The sequence below is a fragment of the Rhinoderma darwinii genome, chromosome 4, assembly GCF_050947455.1.
Source record: "Rhinoderma darwinii isolate aRhiDar2 chromosome 4, aRhiDar2.hap1, whole genome shotgun sequence".
Classification (NCBI taxonomy): domain Eukaryota; kingdom Metazoa; phylum Chordata; class Amphibia; order Anura; family Rhinodermatidae; genus Rhinoderma; species Rhinoderma darwinii.
Genome location: NC_134690.1, coordinates 353,462,178 through 353,485,777, shown reverse-complemented (window position 1 = coordinate 353,485,777; position 23,600 = coordinate 353,462,178). Strand labels below are relative to the sequence as shown.

The following is a 23,600-nucleotide window of genomic DNA, read 5'->3' as shown; positions in this document are numbered from 1 at the left end:
TGACGGTACCCATAAACGGAACCCCAACGTTGATGTGAACACACCCTAAAAGAAAAACTCTGACATAAGATATGTCTTCTGTTCCCTTGACTGCGCTTTAAGCAAAAAGTGAAAAATTAATTACACAAATTATTTTTTACATTTAGTCCACGTTAAGATATGTTTGTGGCAGTACGATATATGTAAATGAGATTTTAAAAATTACATTAAAGGGGTTGTCCGGGAATTGATTTTATTCAGTTTTAACTTAATTTGTCATATTTAATAACATTTCTAATATAGTGTCTGCTTACCTGTGCCAGCATTACCGTGTTCCGATCTGCCGTCATGTGACCGCACCCAGGGTAAATTTTTCATTTCCTGTGAGGTACCGTGTTTTTGATCAGCCAGCACTTCCGGCTGAGAAATGCACAGCGCGTCATCAACTACATTTACAGGCAGTGGGCCAGGCGGATGTTTCATGAGCACTTCAGAGCTCCGCCTCCTCTGGTCCCGCCGCCTGTAGATGTAGTTGATAACGCGCCGTGTCTTTACACAGCAGGAAGTGCTGGCTGAGCAAAGACAAGGAGCGTCATCAATCTTAGTACACCCCTCTCATTCTATCTCGTCGTCCACGCCTCCTCAGCCCTCTTCACACTCATAGTTCCCGCACTGCCTGGCCATCTTGTCTCTTCCCTAACACGCCCCCTCCTCCTTTTATCTTGTCCTCCACGCTCCCTCCTCCTCCTCTATTGTCCTCCTATCGCTAAAGGCCTTTTTTTTAAAAATCTATTAGCCTAATTAATGTCTGCAACAAAATTTGTTAATTGAATAAAGTGTTCAAACTGTTTTCATCTATCTGTTGGACTTATTTCTCTATAAATCACAGCACTACATTATACTTTGCTCAACACAAACTATTCATGTAAGAATAAAAGGGATGTGCCTATCTCCGTTTATACTGGATTGTGTGTAACAAGATGTCTGAAATAGGTGGACTGGGCAGAATTACATTTATCAGTCAGTGAAAGGGGTGGGGGAGGGAGATGGGTGCCTGTAATTAGATCAGGGATAGATGGCGGCACAAAGGATAATGATGATTAGTGACTGTTTAGGACAGTGCAGGGAGTGATTGCCTGTAATTAGAGCAGGGAATGACCCTGTGAACATAGAGGGGCGTGGCAGTATGCAAATAGCGGAGATGCTTTGGAGGAAGGGGGATGTAAGCTGTCTCCTCAGCAAGGGATCATGGGTATGGTGGGTTACAAGACAGGAAACAGCCAGGACCAGAAGCAAGGGATGTAAACAAAGAAACAGCAGAAGTGACAATTTAGATCAAACTGAAACTGGTCAGGAGGTTAATAGGGGATATTAGGGAAGGCAAACCAAGGCTGGCGGACAGTTTTTAGATTATTTTTTTTTCCCTGGACAACCCCTTTAAGGCCTCATGCACACGACCGTAGTCATGTGCACAGCCGTGATTTCCGGGTCGGCCGGCCACGGAGTGACAGCCGCGAGCCGCACGCAAATCGCGGGCTGTGCACATTGAAAACCACGGTCGTGTGCATGGCCCCATAGGAATGAATGGGGCCGCAATTCTCCCGTGGATTTTCGGTGGAATTGCGGCCGCAAAAGCACGTTCGTCTGCATGGGGCCTAACGCCTGGTGATATAATTAGTTACAGATTTGAGGGTATGCTGTGGATTTTTAGATGTGCAGCAGAACTATTATGTCACAAATTTGCAGCAGATTTTACCCTTTGTTTTTAAGGTCCATAGCAAAATCCATATGTAACACCGCATGTCATATTTCCGCCATGACAGAACTTAACCTTAAATGAACACTAACGTTAAAACAACTTATGCTAATCTAATAGCATACTTGATATATATATATATATATATCAACTTTGTAATTTACTTATGGTTAACCCCTTCGCTCACACGCCGTTTAACCCCTCAAATGATGCGGTCAATCGCGACCGCAGCATCTGAGACGTTAAAAAGAGGGGATGGCCCCCTCAGACAAATCATCAGGGCCCCCACAACGTGATCGGGGCGTGCCAATCATTTTCATGGCAGCCCAGGGGCCTAATGAAGGCCCCCAGGACTGCCTTAACTAAAAATGACGATCACTGGTTCAAGTCCCCTAGGGGGGCTAATAAAACGTGTGAAATAAAGTTTTTAGTAGAGAAAAAAATAATAAACTAACCACCCTTTTTCCCCTAAAGTAATGTCAAAAATTAAAAAAGTAAACAAAACTGGTATCGCTGTGCCCGTAAAAGCCTGAATTATTACAACATAGATTTATTTTCCGCACACTGTTAATGCCGTAAAAAAGAAAACATTTAAAAACGCCAAAATCGCTGTTTTTGGTGAACTTAGTTCTCAAAAAAATGTTAATAAAAAGTGATCAAAAAGTTGTATGTACCAAAAAATGCTACCAATAAAAACCACAGCTCGTCTCGCAAAAAATAAGCCCTCACACCACTCATTCCACGCTCAATTCCTCTCAGAATGTGGTGACACAAAACTATTTTTCTTTTAAAAAAAGTAGTAAAATATATTATATATATATATATATATATAAATAAACTATATAAATTTTGTATCACCGTAATCGTATTGAGCCACAGAATAAAATTAAGTTGTCATTTTTACCGCATGGTAAAAGCCGTAAAAATGAAACCCAAAAAACTATGAAGGAATCACAGTCTTTTTCAAATTTCAGCCCACAAAGAATATTTTTTTTCAGTTTCCCAGTATATTATATGGTACTTTAAATGCTACCAATAGAAAATGACAACTCATCCCGAAAAAATAAAAATTCCCACCACTCTAATGACGAAAAAAAATAAAAATGTATGGCTCTTGGAAGGCGGGGAGTAAAAAATAAAAAATGGAAAATAAAAAAATGGCTTCGCCCCGAAGGGGTTCAATTTAGTTGTTTTAGCCATGCAAATTTTGTGTGAAGTTACAGTTACTAGGTGGCTCCCTTCCTGTAATCTGCTGTCCACCCCCTGTTGTCAAGCAAAATCCATTCCTCGTTACAAAGCAGAATTGAGGGACTGCAGAAGGTGGGGGTTTGTCTCTTCACGGCCTGCCAATACAAGTATATGTAGAGAGGAGGGGGAGCAAGAGGGGGTAGCTAAGAGAGAAAGACACAGACACGCTGCCATTACAAGTTTATGGAGAAGGGAGGGGGAGCAGGAGGAGGGAGAAGGAGAAGAGGGAGACACAGAAACGCTGCTATTAGAAGTCTGTGGAGCGGGAATTGGGAGCAGGAGGAGAGAGCAGAGAGAGAAAGAGACACACTGCCAATACAAGTCTAAGGAGAGGGAAGGAAGAGCATGAGAGGAGGGAGCAGATAGAGAAAGAGACACAGACACGCTGCCAATAGAAGTCTATGGGGGGGAAAGGAAGAGAATGAGGAGGGAGCAGTGAGAGAGACCTAGTGTTGGATTCTTAGCTACACTGCTCATTATTGCTGTATGATGTCTTCCATGCTGCTGCAGCTTCTATATATATTTGATCTATAGAGATAAGAGAGCAGGAGTCTCCTCTGCTCTGTATGCAGTGTATGGCAGATATGATAGCAGTAAAGCTCTGCCCACTAAAGGGGGTTTTACACTGGCAGATTATCGGGCAGACGAGCGTTCATATAACGCTTGTTGCCGATAATTGCCGTGTGTAAACAGGGGAACGATCAGCAGATGATCGAGCAAACGCTCGATCATCTGAAGGTCGTATCGTTTTAAAAAAGTTAAATATTATCGTTGTCGGCAGCACATCTTCTTGTGTAAACAGGGAGACGTGCTGCCGACATGATAATAATGAATGGGGACGAGCGTTTGGAGTAACGACCGCTCGTCCCCAGCCATAGCTCCGTGTGACAGGAGCAAATGAGCGCCGATCAACTATGTTTCGTTGATCGGCGCTCGGCTGCAGCGGCCGCTTATCAGCCGGTGTAAAAGGGACTTTACTCAGAGACACTTGAGAATTAAAGATAAAGCCTGCACAGGAGAAAACTGCTTAACAATGCCACATACAAGTCATATAATGGCCATAAACAGTGTTATTCTTTGTGAACACACATGACAGCTTATTCTGAAAAGTCACCTAAACATAAAGGTACACTTTAAAGGGAACCGGTCACCAGTATTTCAGCTATTGAACTTTACTTATCCCTCACTGGCCACTGCTATTAAAAGGTCATTGCCGTAATCCCCTCTCCTAAACTCCTCCTCCGACTGTAAATAACGCTCTGCAAACATTTTGTGCCTTTTATCGTAATAATCCGGTGTCCCTTTGAGCGCACACCCCAGAAGAGGACATCATTGCACAAGCGTGGGATTTTGTGTGCTGGGGGAAGGCGAGGAGCTGTCAATCAAAAGTAAGGAGGCGGGGTTAACACGGAAAGACTTGAGGAATGAAATATGACTCTTTTCAAATGAAGATATACTCTCTTATGCTCATTAGCATACGGTGTGGGAATACTAAAAAGCTGAATACTAAAGCTACAGAGCCGACTAAGAAGACAATTATAGGTTATATAGAAATGATTTTTCACCCACTAACACCAGATATTGCTGGTTTAATAGGTGAAATGCTGGTGACAGGCTCCCTTTAAGGTCACATTGACAAAAAAACATGGCCTAAATAGTTGGATACTTTGTGATATAGTTGCTGTAAATATTGTGCCTGGTATTGCAACTCAGTCCTATTCACCTAAATGGCGCTATGTTGGAATACCAGACAAAGCCAATGGATGGAGCTTTTGTTATTTAATTAAAAAAGAGACCATTTCTTTATATTTCAGACAACCCTGATCACTAAATAGATATTTCTCCTAATAGTACCTTCAAACTAAATATGAATTTATACTTATTGACAGTTGAGCCTGGACAAATCTTACTCAGATTTAGGAGCCACACAACTCCACTGCTGCATATATGGTATGCACTTTTCCCCAAAAAGCTTGTATCAGATCTACAGAGTAAGAGGGGTATAAAGGAAACCCTTATACATCTCCTCCCTGTTGGACATGTTTTGAGTATTGCAAACACTTTGCAACCATAATGTGTGAACCTTTCATCCATTTCTCAGCAGTTTTCCCCATAAATCGTGCAGAATTAGCAACAGGGTTCCCCCTTCTTTCCTGTGTAGTAGAAGTAGCAGCAGAGTATCTTCCTTCCTTCTCCCTAAAGTAGTAGTAATAGCAGCAGGGCCCCCATAACCCTCAATAGTAATAGCAGCAAGGTCCCCACCATTCCCCCAGTAGTAGCTGCAGGAAGAGACTCCCCCTTTCCCCCATAGTAGTAGCAGGAGCATTCGGGTTCCCCAATAGTAGTAATAGCAGGAGAACGATCACCCCCTTTTTCTCCAATATTAGCAGCAGAGTCCCTCAGTAGTAGTAGCATATTTAGGATCACCCTTTTATCAGTAGTAATAGTACCAGCAGTAGTATGCCCCATCCCCCCAGCAGTAAGCCCCACCGCTGCAGTATTTATCTACCACATGCTCCCGTGATGCACCCTTGCTAGGTGCTGATATTGTGACAATTCATCATCGGTCAATGCTCAATTACTTTGAGTTTTCAACTTTATCAAATGGTTAATTCATGCCTCTAAATTAACTAACAAAGATTAACATGATGAGCTCAGTAATTCAGTCAGAAGCTGCAGAGGGATAGCTAGAGCCTGGGGAAATGAGTAACCAATGGAAACCAGGAATTCATTCACCCCTCCACTACCCTAGACCACCAGGGAAGCTGGCATTGAATAGGTTGTATGAAATTAGAAAAAAAGGTCTGTTTTTTTTTTTCCCTTTCAGATATAGCGCCACTTTTTTCCATGGCCTGTGCCGGATATTGCAACTTACCTCCATTCAAACAGACTTTTTTTTCTTATCCTGTAAGTCCCTTTAACCCCCAGGAAAGCTGACATCTTTTCGTCTACTACCCTAAGCCACTAGAAAAGCTAGAATTAACTCCTTCACTAGACTAGACCACCAGGGATAACTTGTATTTTGTGCTCATCTATTTTCTCTCTGTACATATCTCATGTAACCCAAAATAAAGTAGAAGGGGCAAGGTAATGGAGGACACTCACTCTGACTGATTGAGCCCTGGGGAAGAGGAAGCAGGAGGGAGAACTCAGGGAAAATACTGGTGTAATCTATCAGGTGACAAAGCTGCAGTCCAATGAGAGATTAGATTTGATACAGACATCACGGTTTTATACGAACAGTCATTGACAGATCTAGGGGAATAACAGTGGGTTTTGGTGCAAAGCAAAATTTTTGGCTAGAGGCAGGCTTTAATGAACTGAACTACAGGAGGTATTACCCGGACACATAAAAGTAGCAGATTCCAAGATTAATTATAGTGGTAGATATAAGATTTTACATTTGTAATATTAGGTAAATTGTACATTATGTTAATCCAGTAGATTTTCTACTTTAATTCATGTTTTGGCCTGAGTATTCTGGTTATAATTAAGCTAAGCAGCCATACTCAATGTCAATGAGCAGCTGCAAAAGCAAATAGGATTTTAGGGTGTATAAAGAGCGGTAAAAACCTGAGATTCAAATGTAATAGTATCTCCTCTATAAATCCTCTATAAATCCGCATCTTGAATACGAAATTCAGTTTTTGACTCCCAAACTATAAAAAAAAGATATAGGAGAATTGGAGAGGGTTCAAAGACGGACAACTAGATTATTAAATGGGATGGGAGGTGTCCCTTACAATATAGGGCTAAAGAAATTGGGCTTGTTCAGCTTGGAAATAAGACACCTTAGAGGTGATCTTATTAATATGTATAAGTATATGTGTGGTCAATACAAAGAACTAGCACAAGATCTGTTCTTTCCAAGGAATATATAAAGGACCAGGGGACATTCATTGCGTGTGGAAGAAAGACAATTCAGACATCAATATAGGAAAGGGTTCTTTACAGTTAGAATAGTCTAACTATGGAATGCCCAACCCTAAGATGTAGTAATGGAGATAATATGTCACAATTTAAAAAAATATAGATCAAATCTGTGGCACTCTGCACGTTGTCTGGGTGCTGTAGGTAGGGTTCCCACCCCGTAGATATTTGCAAAGATAAACTCAAGCACTACTTCGGTTGAAATATGCAAAAATTTTATTTATATGACTAGGACAATATAAGAGAAAAAGTGTAACGTTTCAGCCACAATCCGGCCTTTATATTGGAAAGGGTTCTTTACAGCTAGTATAGTCTAATTACGGAATGCCCTACTCCAAGAGGTAGTGATGGCAGATACGATGTCAGCATTTAAAAAAAGGCTAGATATTTATCTACTGACAAACGGCATTAAGGGTTATAACTAATCTAGCAAAGAAAGACGTGTAATTAAGTGAGAAAGGTTGAACTTAATGCACCCGTGTCTTTTTTCACCCTATGGAACTATGATGTTACCAGTCAGTACATATATGTTTTATATAGCGATTTATTTATTTTGTTTTAGGTTTGCTACAATGCTAGTATTTGCATTATATATTATGATTAATCTAAGTAATTTGCACCATTACTGTATTCCAATGTAATATTTATATGTCTGACTCACAATTAAATACATCTATTAATATTCACAAAAAGATTCTTATCTCCTTTCAGACTTATATAAAGTGTTTCTATGGTTACGACTCCATTGTTTTTGTAGTAATCCCATGGAATCCAACAGTCAGTCATCTAAATTACTGTATTTTATATATGCATTCAAATGATAATTGACATGTCCAGGAATGTTTGTATTTGGTTTTGGGCCAAATCCTCTAAGCTTAAGAATTGGCTGCAAAAATAATGAGATCACATTTTTAGAATAAAAGCCTAATCACATCTACAAAAGTAAATGATCAAAAGTTCAGATGTGATTGTTTTAAAGCAAGCAATCGGTATAAAAATAGCGTATATATTATAAAACCTGGTCTTCTTTAAGCACGGCTTGTAAAAGTAATCCAGTAGACTAGAAAATACATAGAAATCAGCATATGACAATCAACATGTATCCTTTACATCGGGTAAAAGACACTTGTGACCTTGTGAGCTAGATGCAGTCAACTGCGCTATTGGTTCCGTCAAAAACGACGGAACCCTGTCACAACGGTGACAAACGGAAACCATTAGCTAGGTTTCCGTCACCGTTGACTTCAATGGTGAGGGAAACAGAAGCCAAGGTTTCAGTTTGCCTATCTGTTGCGGGGTTAGACCGACGGAAACCTCAGACGGAACCGCTCAGTGGAAAGGAACACTGATGTGACAGGGCCCCAATGTGTATGGGGTCTGGCCTTAAAGGTTAAAAAGCATTTTATGTGATCTTTTTTACACCAGAATTCCAGCAATAGTAACTTTTTTATATTTACATTGCTAATCTGGTGTACATATAAATTACTTACAAATTTACACCATCAGGCCAAAAATAAGTGGACAGCTGACCATCACACCTATTTGAGTTTGTTGGGTGTTTATATGAAGTTAATAATAATAATGGCACTTACAGCTGTCCGCGGCAAATGTATCAGATCAGACATTTCATGAACTGACTTGTGGCAAAGGTAGCATTGTAATGTAATCGACTCGCCGCGTTCCAGAACCATCTCTTCCTGCTGGCTGCCGCCGCTGTGAATTTCTTGGTGGGGCTGGCAATTATGTTAGGCGGCACATACACAGCGCACGGCTATCCGAACAGACAGAGCGCTGGGCACTCTCTTTAAATCTGCTGCACGCTGGCCTCAGTGCCAGTTATAAGTGCTTGTTCTCAAACCTGGTTTTGCTATATTCTAAACTTCAACTTTATAGTTGTGACCTGTACATTACTGATCCTTCAACTGCTTGACTCTGCTATGTGTTACAGACTTTTACTGCTATTACCCAGAGCTCCAATTATTTAGTTCCTTTTCCACGGACATTATCCAAAGAAATAAGCTGGGCAAGTTCGAGGCACCTAAGTCATGGGGCCAGCTGAGTACCTAACCGATCATGTGGGAAATGGGTGTGCTGTAGGTGAATGTAATGTCCGTGGCTGCGGGCTGTCAGCTCCAACCTCCCCGACAGCCACGAGTCGGAAAGCGCTGGCCCCAGCCTCCTCCTCAGGAGACGCCAGCGCTGGCGTCCACTCACCTCAGCCGGATCCCGTAGGGTGCGCGCGCACGCTCGTGCCCGCTCTTAAAGGGGCAGCACGCACACTGGACCTCGTGGATGAACTTTGACCCGTGAGTACCCTGGACTATAAGAGGGGTCCAGTCCCCTAGGTCTATGCCTGAGCGTTGTTGCGTTCCCTATAGTTTGTCTATGTGATACCCTCCTAGTCTTTCCTGTTCCAGTCCCTGTCCCTGTACCTATACCTGTTTCCAGTTCCTGTTCCAAGCAATCCATACATTTCTGATCTAGAACTGAGCTGTACCAAAGTCGTGCTGCTCTACATCCACGTCTGACCTGCTTCACTTCGTCCGACTGCTACCTAGTCCCAGCCGAGCCTGCCCCGCTGCTGTCTGAGCTGCCACAGGTACCTATAGAACTATAGACATTCACCTGCTCCCTGTTGGCCAGCTGCCTTACCACCAAGGCGGTACGGTCCAGTGGGTCGACAGACCCTTCGTGACAGTGAATTGTACAGCCCGATTGGTTTTTTACTGGGTATCGTAGGAGTCAGACCGTATTAGGCATCCTATGAACGTGCCACGTATAAAATCACTGAGCTCTTCTGTACGACGCATTGTTTTTTTCCCCCACCATTATCAGTGAACACTGATCATCATGAATATGTTGTTACATTAATTGCACAGGTTTGTTTGGTTATACAAAATATGTGTTTATCATTTGCTGTCATGTGACCTACGGTATATAAATTAAAATTTAAAGGTTTGTCAAGGGGCTGTGGCCATTGATTGCTGCCGCCGTGTAAACAAAAACCGCCATGAAACCACGAGAGCATCGCCGATGGTGCGGCGGTTATTTAAAAAGGAGAGTATTGTCTTTTTTGTTATTTTATCACATATTCAGTTTCTAGCTTTTCCTTTTTTAAACTACAGGACAATCCTTTTAATTTTGTAATTAAAAAATAAAGAAATAAATATTTTGTCACCTTATTTATGTATTTAATTGTATGCTATAGATTTTTACTTTGAATCTTTTTAAACTATATTGTATTAGAATATGTCACAAGGATGGTATTGAATTTTATTTACACCAAGACGAGTATGGATTACAGTTTTTCAAGGACTAAACAGCGGCGATAGACTGACGTCTGCATTCCTTGTAACGGTCGCGCTGGCATAAGCAGGTTGGCCACCTGATCACAGCGATGTAAATAAACATTTAATGCGGGAATATATACCTGACACAACAATATTGTGAAGCGCTAAAATGTTATTTTACAGTTCTTCAGTAGTTTTAGCCAATTTACACATATATGCAAACACATATCTCCGAAGTGCCTTTTTTAGAGGGGGACAGTTAGAGAAATGTCACAATTTTTTCGGCTGGTCATAATCTATTGCATTTGGTGCTGAGAAGTTTACATACTCAACAAATTTCAGACAATTTTATTTTGATAATTTTTAAATGAAAGACTGTTGAAAACCTTATACATACATGAAAAAGGGAATGCATAACCCACATTAAAGCCTCATGCACACGACCGATGTGCGTCGCCCGAGTCCCGTCAGTGATCCGAGGAAAGATAGAACATGTCCGATCTTTCCTCGGATCGGAGAATCAGATCAGTTTTCACTGACCCGATTCACCCACTAAAGTGAATGGGTCCATGAAGACTATCGGGTACCACTCGGATGCCGTTAAAAATGGCCCAAGTGTCAGAACGGTCGTGTGCATGAGGGGTAACTGTCCCTCTATGGCCAACCAAAATGAGAGTAGAAGGAAATAAATGTCATAAGTTCCCTGATAATCAATTTACCTCTTTTCATCTTGGTCAAGGTTGTGGTTGTGATTGACTTCCTTGTGTAAGATTCTTCCACCATCTATATGGAGCTGGTGGTTGACAAGCGCAGTACAGGCCTCAAGGTCTTCTGTTTTTAAAGATTTCATCTGATTACACAGACTAGAAGATAAGAAATGTGTTACTAGATCAGGATTGCACAACGTTAGGAGATGAGTGGCAATGAAACAGAAAAAACTTTATGGATTTAGAAATTTTAAAGGGTTTAAAGGGGCAAAATAGAGAGTAAGCGTATAGTCATAACTATGCCACCCACATAACAAATAACATAGTACTTTGCAGCATACCACAGATAAAAGACACCCATTTACAGTCAGCTGCCATCAATAATTTGAAGAACTTTTAATTGTACAATGAAGGAGATTTATTTAAATAGCCAGAAACCCATTTAAATCCGACAGGTTTTAAAAAGAAACCTCTGGGACCCACAAAATTACAGAGAATGAGGGGCCCTTAGAGCAGGATGAGCAAGCAATATCAATGGGGGCGTCGAAAATATTGTTGAGGCAACCAATTTTTCAACTGTGACAACAGAAAGTATCACATTGGTTGTCACTGTTGAATGAGCTTATCAGTAAATTGTCACTTTCGTATTGATTGAACATGATGACAGACTAACAATTTTACCATCAGTTTCTAAGAAGTTAATTATAAAGTGACAACCAATATGTATGTACTTCCTATTATCACTTTGCAAAAATGCCCGCTACAACAACACAGAAAATATATTTATATCTGTTAAAAATTTCATACTGTTGATACCAAGTATTGCTGCACTGTTTGTGTGTTTTTTTGTTATTTCCCTTTTATTTGTTTTATGCTGATATTTTCAATAAGTTCACATTGATATCGCTTTCCTTTGCTTTATTGAGATATATGTAACTGAACTTTATATACTTTATGCATAGTATGTTTGTGTCTCATTTTTATGTGAAAAAACCCCAATAAAAACTATTGAAACGAAAAATGTCATACTGTTTTGTGTCTAAAATTTCTATGCAAAGCTATGTGTCTCTATGATAACAGACTACAAACAAACCTTGTGTAGTCTGATCCTGCAGACAAACACCCTTAAATCATTTCCCCTACATCTTACTTACATGCATTTGGTAGGTTAGCAAAAAGTAAGGGACAGATGATGGGAATAGGACTATGTAATCGTTGCTTGTAGTAGGACCTTCCCTTTAAATAACTCTATTAAGACTCTATTAGGACAATGACTGCAGAGAGCATTATTTTCATAGACTACTATAAAGATGCACTACACAAACTATCATAAATGTATCACATCCTATAGGAGTCTATATGGACAAAACACTGTTGCAGAATGATTCCTTCTTTTGAATAAGTGCTTTTTGTATATTTTTTTCCATGGAGCATTGTGTGTAAGACTCCATACCAGCAGCGCCATTTCACGGAGAACCAGAACTCTATAACCGCCACGTCAAAGGCCTCTCACCCAGCGCCATGCTCTGTACTGACGGGGGAGCAAAAACCCAGAAATAGCGGTCTACAGATGGGTTTTTCGCCCTTTTGAAGGAGGACTCTGTCTTAGCTAAAATCCATAGTCATGTTTTAAAGGCTATGTATATCTTCGAAATATTTTTTTTTTCTTATAAAAAGGTCAGTGTAGTGTGTTTGGTGCAACTTTCTAAATACTTTTTTATTAAAAATTATTTTAACTTTTTGAGATACTGCTGCTTTATATCCTGTATACTGAGCAGCTGTATCTTGCACTGAGACCTGAATCCGTCAGGTCAGCGGCACTGACGGGTTCAGTGTCAGAGGGTCCTGTGTGTCTCGGACACGCAGGATCCACTTGTTATCAATCACATCTAAGTTATGGACTTAGATGTGATCGGTAACAGATCATCCTGCGTGACTTGCTGACACTGAACAAGTCAAAAAATTTATCTAGAAAGTTGAACCAAGCAGACAGATATTTTGATTCTAAAAAATAAAATAAAAAATTAAAAAGGTTTACATAGCTCTTTTATGGGCTGGACATTGACTTACAGGGAAGCTACCTCCAATAGGTGGAATTAGAGAGATGGTTTTCCTTCTTTTGAGATAACGGTCACGGCAAATTTAAAAATATTCACATTTCAACCTTGTGTTCAAGATTATATTCGTTACTACACGAACTACTGTTTTAATACACATATCATACATCTGTTCTCCAAAAATAAACGATACCTTATGAGGTGTTCCCTGCTCCTATGATGGAGACGATTATCCTGGTACAGTTTGATAGCAGTAGGTTCACCCTGTTGTAGCCTACCTTCTATGGACTGAAGCAAATGAATAAATCCTTTGCTAGAAAGGTTATTTCTGTAAGGACAAAAAAAAAAATCCACAAAAAATTATCATCTTAACAGCAATTTACCGTATATCAAACAATTCGGGTCTGCAGCGGTATTCCTGGTGACAGGTTTACAGCATATCAACTACAGGGTGCTTCAACGTGCCAATGTAGATTCTGACAATGCATGCCTACAAACACACATGGCAACAAATCGTCACCGGCTTGCACCACTGTGTGTGCCATCAGCAGGGGCTAACAAACCACATTATAGTTGGAGCGAAGAGGAGATGGTGTGGACTAGGAGGGAAGTATACACAACTATGTATTTGTGTCTATATACAAAGACTGAATTCTATAGAGTTGCTACAAACTAACCAAACCCACTACTACATGTTCCGAGAAAAACGTAGCTGGCCGGAAAATGTTCAGTTCTAATCACCTTTATTGCTACAAACGCAACATGTAACCACAATCAAATAAACAAAATCCCATTATAGGGAATAAGATGGTTTATGTATATAGTTCTTATCCTTAGAAATGGCCAGCTAAATCCAATACAGCCTCAAATGTACACCACAATTGCTTCAGCTCTCAACTCAGTTGCCCCTCTCACACACAACAGAACTTGACGATTTTCATAAACAGCCCTGTCACACCAATCTGACGAAAAGACTGAGTCAAGCCTCTAGGGGTGTAGAGTCACGTTGGAAGAAAATCCACTTTAAGGAAGATTTTACAACATACAAAGACGCACTTCTCACCTTTAAAGCAGCACTTCGGCTAAACAGGACTACTTCACTACGGTCACATCTTCTCTGTCTCTCAACCATAAACAATTATTCAATACTTTTAACTTCCTACCCTGTCCCCCGATGCACCCTCCCTCACCTCTCATCTCAGCTGAGGACTTTGCCACACACCTCAAACAGAAGATTGACAACATTAGTGAAAGCTTCAACCTTCAGTCCTTCCCCCCCCCCCCCCACAACTGCTCGGTGCTCTTCCCCCCCCCCCCATAACCGGCTTCTCCACCATTACTGATGAAAGGCTTTCCATCATACTCTCTAAATCGCACCTCACCACAATCTGCACTCAAACCAATTTTATTCTACCTTAACCCTAACTTTATAATTATGTTTTTCCCAACCCTAACTAACTCTTCGACCTATCACTACCCACCGAAGTCTTTTCTTCTACATTTACCACCATCCTTAAAGTGTACATCACATCATCCTTAAAGTGTACCTCTAACTGGAAAAGGGGGCTTGTTTTATTTAATAACCCGTCAGCCCTTTAAGAAAGGAATCATTTTCTAAATAGGTTATTAAAAAAATTCAAACATACCCCTGCTGTCACTGTACTATCACTACGCAAATTAGCAGACTCCTGAAGAACTTCCGGGTAGGGGTATACCGGCATCCCCTCCATCCTCCCGGAATTCCCCGATGCAGCATCCAAGCTCAGAACGTGCAATCTCGATGGTTATTGCAAGATCGTGTGAGATTTTTTAAAGAGCGCTAACTGCTGTATTAATAAAGCACTTATGGCAGTTAGCGTTTTGAGACAGAACACGAGCTCTCGCGATAACCAGCGAGTTCTCGCATTCTGAGCTTGGATGCTGTCGTGAGGGATGCTGGGAGGATGTAGGATATGCTGGGGTACCTCTACCCGGAAGTTTGGATCAAATATTCATAGTGAAATCATACTGATAGTGGGGGTATATTTGCATTTTTTTTTTTAAAGAACATATATATAGAAAATGATCCCTAGACCCCTACTCTTTGTCCAATTATCGCCCCATCTCACTACTCTTGTTTGCTTTAAAACTCCTTGATCAACATGTCTACTTTAAACTGTCCTCCCACCACTCATCCAACTTTTTGACCATCCTCAATCTGGCTTTCGACCCCACCACTCTACTGAAACAGCCCTAAACAAAGTCACTAATAAGATTTTAACTGCCAAAGCTTCACAACATTACTCTGTGCTCCTCTTCCTAGACCGGTCGCCTGCCTTTGACACCGTTGACCACTCCCTCCTGTTACAAATTCTCTCATTCCTTGGCATCACAGACTTGGCCCTCTCCCGGATCTCCTCATACTTTACCAAAAATTAAAGGCCCTTTTACACCGGCCAATAAGTAGCCGGTGCAGCGAGCGCGATCAACGAGACATCGTTGATAGTGGCTTGTTTGCTCCTGTCACACGAAGCTATGTATGGTCGTTACTCCGATCGCTCGAGATGTGCTGCCGACAACGATAATATTTCACTTTTTTAAAACAATACGACCAGCAGATGATCGAGCATTTGCTCGTTCATCTGCTGATCGTTCCCCTATTTACACAGGGCAATTATCGGCAACGAGCGTTCTATGAACGCTCGTCTGTCCGATAATCGTCCAGTGTAAAACCTCCTTTAGTGTCTCCCACTCACACACACTATCTCCTCGTCTTGCCCTCTCTCTGTTGGTGTTCCTCAACGCTCTATCCTGGGACCCTTGCACTTCTCCATCTACACCTTTGGCCTGGGACAGCTCATAATATCCCATGGCTTTTAATACCACTTCTATGCTGACGACACACAAATTTACCTCTCTGCTTTCTAGAGTTTCAGAGTGTCTAACAGCTAACTTCTCTGTCTTCTCCTCACTTCCTTAAACTCAATATGAAGAAAACTGAATTGATAATCTTTCCTCCATCTCACTCCACACCCTTCCTAGAACTATCAAATTAAAGTTAAGGGCTACACACTTTCCCCTGTCTCACATGTCTGCTGCCTCGGGATAACCTTCAATTCTGCCCTGTCTTTCAAACAGCACGTCCAAGCCCTTGCCACCTCCACCTCAAAAACATTTCTCGAATCTGCTCTTTCCTGAACCTTTTGTCAACAAAAATGCTAATATATGCTCATCATATTCTTAGAGTACAGTAACATCCCTCTCTGTGGCCTCACATCGAACACTCTTGCACCCCTCCAATCTACCATGAACTCTTCTGCCAGGCTAATCTACCTCTCCCCTCATTTCACCTCTGCCTCTCCACTCTGCCAATCCCTTTAATGGCTACCCATCACCCAGCACTTCAGTTCAAAGGATTAACAATAATAAACAAGGCTGTCCACAACCTGTCCCCTCCATCTCTGCCCTAACCTCCCAATAATGCCCTATACGTAATCTCTGATCCTCACATGACCTCCTGCTTTGTTCTCCACTTTTCTGTTACTTACATAATCATCTCCAAGATTTTTCCTTTGCATTCTCCATACTCTGGATCTCTCTATCCCATTACATCAGACTCTCCTCCACCATCTAAACCTTCAAAAGCAACCGGATAACCCAACCCTTCAGAAAAAGTTACAACCTGCAACCATTGCTCTACCAGAAAAAAAGCTTCTATCCCAATGTAGTCTCCTTCCTCACTCCCTTAACCCCTCTTGGGCAGGGCCATTTATCTTTCTGTACCAATCTTTCATTTATTAAGCTCATGTTTACTGTACTTGTTTTTATTGTTACATGTCATGTACTTAAACCCTTTGTATATGTACAGCACCATCGAATTAATAGCGCTTTAAAATAAATAATTATACCAGCAACAAAATGTTGCACCCACTATACACTGCTGGCATCTCTAAAAGGGACCATACACATTAGATACAGTAAATGTGAGTCACATTGGCCACAATGCAATATATATAAGGGCCTCCTGAAGGACGGCAGATATTAAATTGGGAAAAAAAGGATCAGGCATGTGGTTAATGTGATACATTCAACACCAGGGCCTTATTTTGAATGTCAGAGTGCAATTCTGAATCCCCGTCCACCTATTCAGGTGTTGGAAAAAGTGACGCAGGAGCTTTAAAAGACCTTAACACCATATTTGTTTAATGTATTTACACCAAAATAAAAAGATTGTTAAATATGCACCAGAGATTTTTAATCATCTGTAAAAACTCATTTTCTGAGTATGCCAATTGGAGGCAGTCAATATCTCCCTCATATCTGGTCAATGCCCCCATCAGGCTGTAGAATTTGCTCTTGTAAGGCCAATATAAGGTAAACGTGGTAGTGCTAGAAAATCTTAATGTGTTTGCCTGTCGTGAACCAAGTTTACTAAAAAATATGATGAAGGATCATAAAGCATAAATCCTTAATGCATAAAAAGGCCAGCTGATAATAACTTGTGACGGTGCCAGGGCAATTGCCATTGCATCCGCCAGGGCCTTGAGAGGCAGAAACAATTGATCAGTACAGAGGAGCAGCCTGCCAGCGATCTCTTGGTTTGAGATCAGATCTACAGACCACCTGCAGACACACACATCTACTTGTTGTGGTGGACAAATGAGGATTTGGTGAAGGCTTCAGTTGTTTAATAATGCAAATTAAGATTTAAACATTGTAACAATAGAAATGTGTTAATCCTTTTTACAGCGCTGTAAATAGCCATTCAGGCTTCACTTCCAGACCGCCTGCTTTGTGTAGGGTTTATCGTAAATAGGCACTACAAGAATCAGATATCTGTCGAGCCACACAGAATCCTGGCCTGCTTTCAAGTCATTTTTGGATGGGAATTATTGAGAGCATCATTTGACTTTTCTTTACAACAAAATTCAACAATAGATACCAGTAACACTACAGAATAGATTGCTATATCTTTCGGGGCAGAGTATGACAATAAAACCAGGGCAGAGTTTGCAGGCAGCTGGGCATCCATCACCAGAGTGTTTGTTTTAGCTCGAATATAACCTCGATTCAGATAAGCCGAGCTTTTCTTTGCTTTCTCAACTAGTCTCACCAAACCTTTATTTTGCAAGATAGCTCATTTTTCTCCATTGTGATTACGTCTGGGTGGTCTTTCTGGGTGCCACTTGAGGGGACGGAGATAATAAGGAGAAGGAGAAGGAAGGGACAGCAACAGAAAGAAGAACAGAATTTATGACAATCTGCAGCAGGCTCAGGATCAGAGGTCATGAAACAAGAGGTTCCTCTCTTTTACAGGTTGCTTCCTGGAAACGGTCTGATTAAGCCGACAGCTTGAATTATATTTGTTACATTTTAAGGCAGACAATAAATCTGTGCATGGTCCTCTTCCTCCCAGCTGAAGGAGCGCGCGAGTAAAAGCCATTCCATTTTGCAGCACAAGCTTTGAAATAATTTTTTAACTTCTAATATTAAATATACTATACACTGCATATCCCTCACACTTCATATACATGCAGTCTTTGCAAAAGAAATGTATAAATCGGAGTTAAAAATGAAAATCGAAGTGCTCAACACAATTAGATTGTAGACAGATTAAAGTAGAACTCTAGGCAAAACGGATACACTGTGTTATGCCTAGAGCAGCTTCGGAGACAGAGGTGCATAGCACGAGAATTCAAAGAATACTAAAGAAAACATTTCTGTCATACAATGCCCCCCATGTCCCAATATTAGGCATAATTTATTGTATCAGTTTTGCCGATACAATAAATTAGCCATTAGGTCAGAGTAAGACTATAAAGAGTACTTGTCAGCTGTCCAGACATGTCTGTTTTAGTAAATACTTGTTACTTTATAGGGAATACACTTCTGGAGCTTGTATTCCCCATAGAATGAAACTTCTGGAGCATGCGCCCGCCACCCCATTAAATGTCTATTGTCCTGAGCGCTGTACTTGGCTGTTCCTGTCATCCCCATAGAATTTGAATGAAGCGGCAACGCTTGTGCTCGAGGACCGCCACTCTATTTAATGTCCTCAAAGAGTTCGAGCAGCGAGGAGGAACAGGGGCTCTGGACCCGCTTTCTCACAATTAGTGGGGGTCCCGTGATCAGTCAATGATCACCTATCTTGTGGAACGGTGAAAATTGTTGATTCTGGAAATACCCCTTTGATAATGTATTCGAGAAATAATTTATGGAAGAGAAAATGATGACACCTTTGATCTTTAACCTTTTTATTAAATCGCTCTTTATATCTTCTGCTATTTGTAGACCAATCTCATCTGAAATTGTAGGTTATTCTGCTTGTGGAGATGGGACGTCACTGTTTCTACAAGTTAGCTTACGTTACTCTTGCGACTCCTCCACTATTTTGGTCTCTCTCTCTCCCTGCTCATGCAACTCACATCTGCAGGGAGGAATAAAATCACTGCAGTAATTCAAGTTTGCTCCTACATATTGAAACAAATAGCTTGTGCAGCCTACAAGTGAATGAAGCTAATAAACAGCATAGCGTACTCAATTTTGCATTCTCGGTAATAAATTTGAATTTACACACTGAGGTGCATATCCGAACAGCTTTTTAAGTGGATCACTAAAGGTATGCTTTAATAGATACAGTTTACCCTATATCAGGGCAGGTAATCTGCCAGGGATAGCATAGGTGCAGTGGAAGGATATTTACAGGAGACCTGTCACGGTCCCATCTGCCGAACACCTGGCAACATTTTTAAGCTTCCATTGAAACGGCTATGCTGTCATTTATTAACTACTGGTAAGATGTAACTTTTACTTTATGCACACAGGTAGTTTCCCCAATTATTCTATATATGACTATTGCTGATCTTTTATATAGAGCTAAACACTATACTATAATTTCTACTTGGATTCAATATTGTAAATAATATGACCTACAACTCTCATCCTCCCTTGTGACATTATCTCACTCCCGTTTGCACCTATTTTGTAGAACTCACCATCAGACTTGCTCCTAACATTCCCAATTCTAATCGTGCTTTGAAAAGTCACTTCTTCACAAAGACTTATGCCACATAACCATATTCTATGGCCCATACACAACCTGACGTGGTCACAAATATTTACACTCTGCTTTTTACTCAACTAGTTACGCTTGTTGAATCCCTCTGCACTTTATATCCAAGATACTTCAAATACTAGCTGATTGACGGTTTCATGCAGTTTTATTTATATTGCCCTTGCCAATGCAACGGGCTGGTCCCCTGGATAAAAATAGCACCTTGTACCTATTGTGTCACTACTTCCATTCATTTTAAAAAAGGACGATTATCGCGCAGACTAGCGTTCATAGAACGCTCGTTGACGATAATTGCCCTGTGTAAACAGGGGAACGTTCAGCAGATGAATGAGCAAACGCTCGATCATCTGCTGGTCAGATCGTTTAAAAAAAGTAAAAGATTATCGTTGTCGGCAGCCCATCTCCCTGTGTAAACAGGGAGACGCGATGCCGACATGATCATAATGTATGGAGACGAGCGATCGGAGTAACGACCGCTCATCCCCATCCATAGCTCCGCCTGACAGGAGCAAGCGAGCGCTGATCAACCATGTCTCTTTGATCGGCGCTAGCTGCACTGGCCGAGTGTTGGCCGGTGTAAAAGGGCCTTTAGATTGAAAACTCTTATGATCAAGGACCTCTCAACTCCTGTCGCATTGTTTTTATTATTTGTCATTTTACTTTATTATTACAAGTACTATAGTTAAATAACAACATTTTAGACTTACTGAGTAATTGTAGAGACTGATGAAGTATCCTCATATGAATTATGTTCTGGTGAGCTTGTTAACTTGCTGTTTGGGAGATTCTTATTACATGTAGAAGTTTTCTCCACATGTTCATTTTTGGTTTGTGGTCCGACCTGGACTTTTTTTCCATCAATGGCATCAAGCAGATCAGCAGCGCACATGTCTTCTGACTCCGTGATAGACACCGTGAGGTCACTGCTGCTGTCAAGAACTTCACTGTCTTCTTCTTTTGAGTCTGGGTGAAAAACTTTGTAAAATACAAACAAAAGTTGGACAATGCTGACATGTCACGTTATGTATACTCAAGAAGTAGAGTGACTGGATTCTTATCCACGATGCCAATGCAACAAAATGGAATATATTCACATATACAAAAACTTGAGGACATCTAGGGCCTATTGCAACCATTTAGATTCCTTCATCTATTTTCAAACCTGCTCTGGAAAAATGAACACTAGAATCTTGTTGTTAAGGGCAACATTGGCACTTATTTTTTTTTAAGAACAATTTTATGGAGGGCCAATGTGTTTAGGTTTCTCTAATATGAATAAATAATATCTATATATATATATTTTTTTAATTCAAAAAATACTTATTTTACATGGACCATCTCTCCCCATTTTTACAGGTTTTTTCTTTCTGTTTGTATTTAAATACAAATTGAATGGGTAATTACTACTCTTAATCGCTACTGAAAGAACAGAAGGGCACCAGCAGAGAAATCCACTTACCCTGTTATTGCGCTTAGAGCCAATCAACAAATAGTAGACCACAATTTATTAGGGGTCAAAGTTTGCCTATAGAATACAGGCTACAGACTGCAGGGAAGCAGCATAACATTTGGATCGCTCCGGTTGGACGAGTCTAGTAAGAGCATATTTAGCAATTTCAGATAATGCAGCTTCCTCATATACACTACAGTATAAGGTCAAAAGTATGTGGACACCTGACCATTACACCTATATGAGCTTGCTGGACAACTTATTGCAAAACCATGGCTGTTGATTTGGAGTTGGGCCCCCTTTGTGACTGAAACAGTCTCCATCTTTTTGGGAAGGCTTTCCACAAGACTTTGGAGTGTGTCTGTGGGAATTTATGCCCATTCAGACAAAAGAGCATTGGTCAGGCACTGATGTTGGATGAGAGGGTCTGGTCCACAATCTGCATTTCTTCCTAAAGGATTTGATGGGGTTGAGGACAGGGCTCTGTGCAGCCACTCGAGTTTCCCCACACCAAACTCATCACATCTTGTCTTTATAGAGCTCCCATTCACTGCTCCAGAGTCCAGTGGCGGTGTGCTTTAGACCACGCCAGCCAACACTTGATCTTAGGCTTGTGTGCAGCTACTTGATCATGGAAATAAATTTTATGAAGCTTATTAATATGCAAATGAGGCTATACTACACAAGTGGGTGTCAACACCAACAATTCTCCTAAGGTGTAGCTACCTCACAGCCTCTGATGCTGTCCTATCAGCATGAAGCTGCTTCACATAGTGTGAGAGACTGAGGCTGGATGGAAGGTGGATCACTTCAAATAGCCATATCTCTGGCTGTGGACCACCTAGAACAGAACAGAATCTTTTATATGCCACCAGGATCGCAGTTATAGCTGTGAAACAACCGAAGGTAACACCAGTTTAAAACACAGTTGGGAATGGAAGCGGTATACTATAAGATCACGCTGTGTTGCTGGGCTGGGAAGAGGAGAACTGTATGACGCTGATTGGACAGCGTCATACAGAAAACATTACATCACCCAGAGTGAAAACAAAGAGTCACCTCCCATTTGGCTATTAGAGCCAAATTAGAATATTTGGAAAAATGCTTTGCAAATAATAAAATGTTTTTGAAAAAAATCAGACTGTAGTTATCAGCATCAAAGCGCCTATTAGATTATTTAGGAGATAGGGAATTAATAAACTAGTGACAGAGCCTCTTTAAGAAGAGGAGGTGGGACCAATAGAAGGACTTGAAAAAAACATAACTGCAAATCCAAGAACCAGAGAAGAAAGTAAGGGAGCGAATATACTGAACAACAAAAATATACATATGGAAAGCGAGATTTGCTGAGTTTTAAAAAGGTGTAAAACTTATTAGAGAAGCCCAATCGAGACGTTAAAGAGAACCTGTCACTAGGTCTTATAAGTTAAACCGGGTTAACTGACCTATATAGCACTGTCTCCCTGATTCCAGCGCTGTTTTTCTTTTTTTTCTTGGACCCCCCCATCCCAAAAATATGGCCCACGGTTTTGTGGGCTCCCTATATGCTAATTTGCTGTAGTTAGCCAACAGGGTGGAGTTAGATTCCCTGCCTCTGATGCTGACCAATCAGTGCGAGGCAGATTAAGGGTAGTTCACACCCTGTTGGCTAACTAAAGCAAAGTATCATATAGGGAGCCAACACAACAGTGGGTCATATATGTGGAATGTGGGGCCCAAGAAGACAGCGCTATTCAAGTCAGTTAACTTATATGACCTAGTGAAAATCTTAAAACCGGAACACATTTTTACTGTACATTAAAAATGGAAATTAACTAACTTCAGACATGACTTTTGTGGTGAGAAAATGCTATAAGATTGTATTCCCATGGTTACCTATATTTTTTTGAAGCACCCAATGTCTTCTGAACTAGTTGAAGATTTCATCATGAGCTACTGCCTTAAAGAGGCTCTGTCACCAGATTTTGCAACCCCTATCTGCTATTGCAGCAGATCGGCGCTGCAATGTAGATTACAGTAACGTTTTTATTTTTAAAAAACGAGCATTTTTTGGCCAAGTTATGACCATTTTTGTAGTTATGTAAATGAGGCTTGCAAAAGTCCAAGTGGGTGTGTTTAAAAGTAAAAGT

General features: G+C 40.8%; 1 protein-coding gene across 2 annotated transcripts in view; it reads right to left on the bottom strand.

Moving 5' to 3' along the window:
- KIZ (kizuna centrosomal protein) overlaps positions 1-23,600 on the bottom strand; it is a 126,773-nt gene that overhangs the window by 75,032 nt on the left and 28,141 nt on the right. For both annotated transcript variants that reach the window (XM_075862978.1, XM_075862979.1), the window contains exons 5-7: positions 20,729-20,996; positions 13,161-13,295; positions 10,923-11,066 (exon numbers count right to left, since the gene is read on the bottom strand). In XM_075862978.1, the coding sequence (XP_075719093.1) occupies positions 10,923-11,066; positions 13,161-13,295; positions 20,729-20,996 (547 nt within the window). The remainder of the gene's footprint in view (positions 1-10,922; positions 11,067-13,160; positions 13,296-20,728; positions 20,997-23,600) is intronic.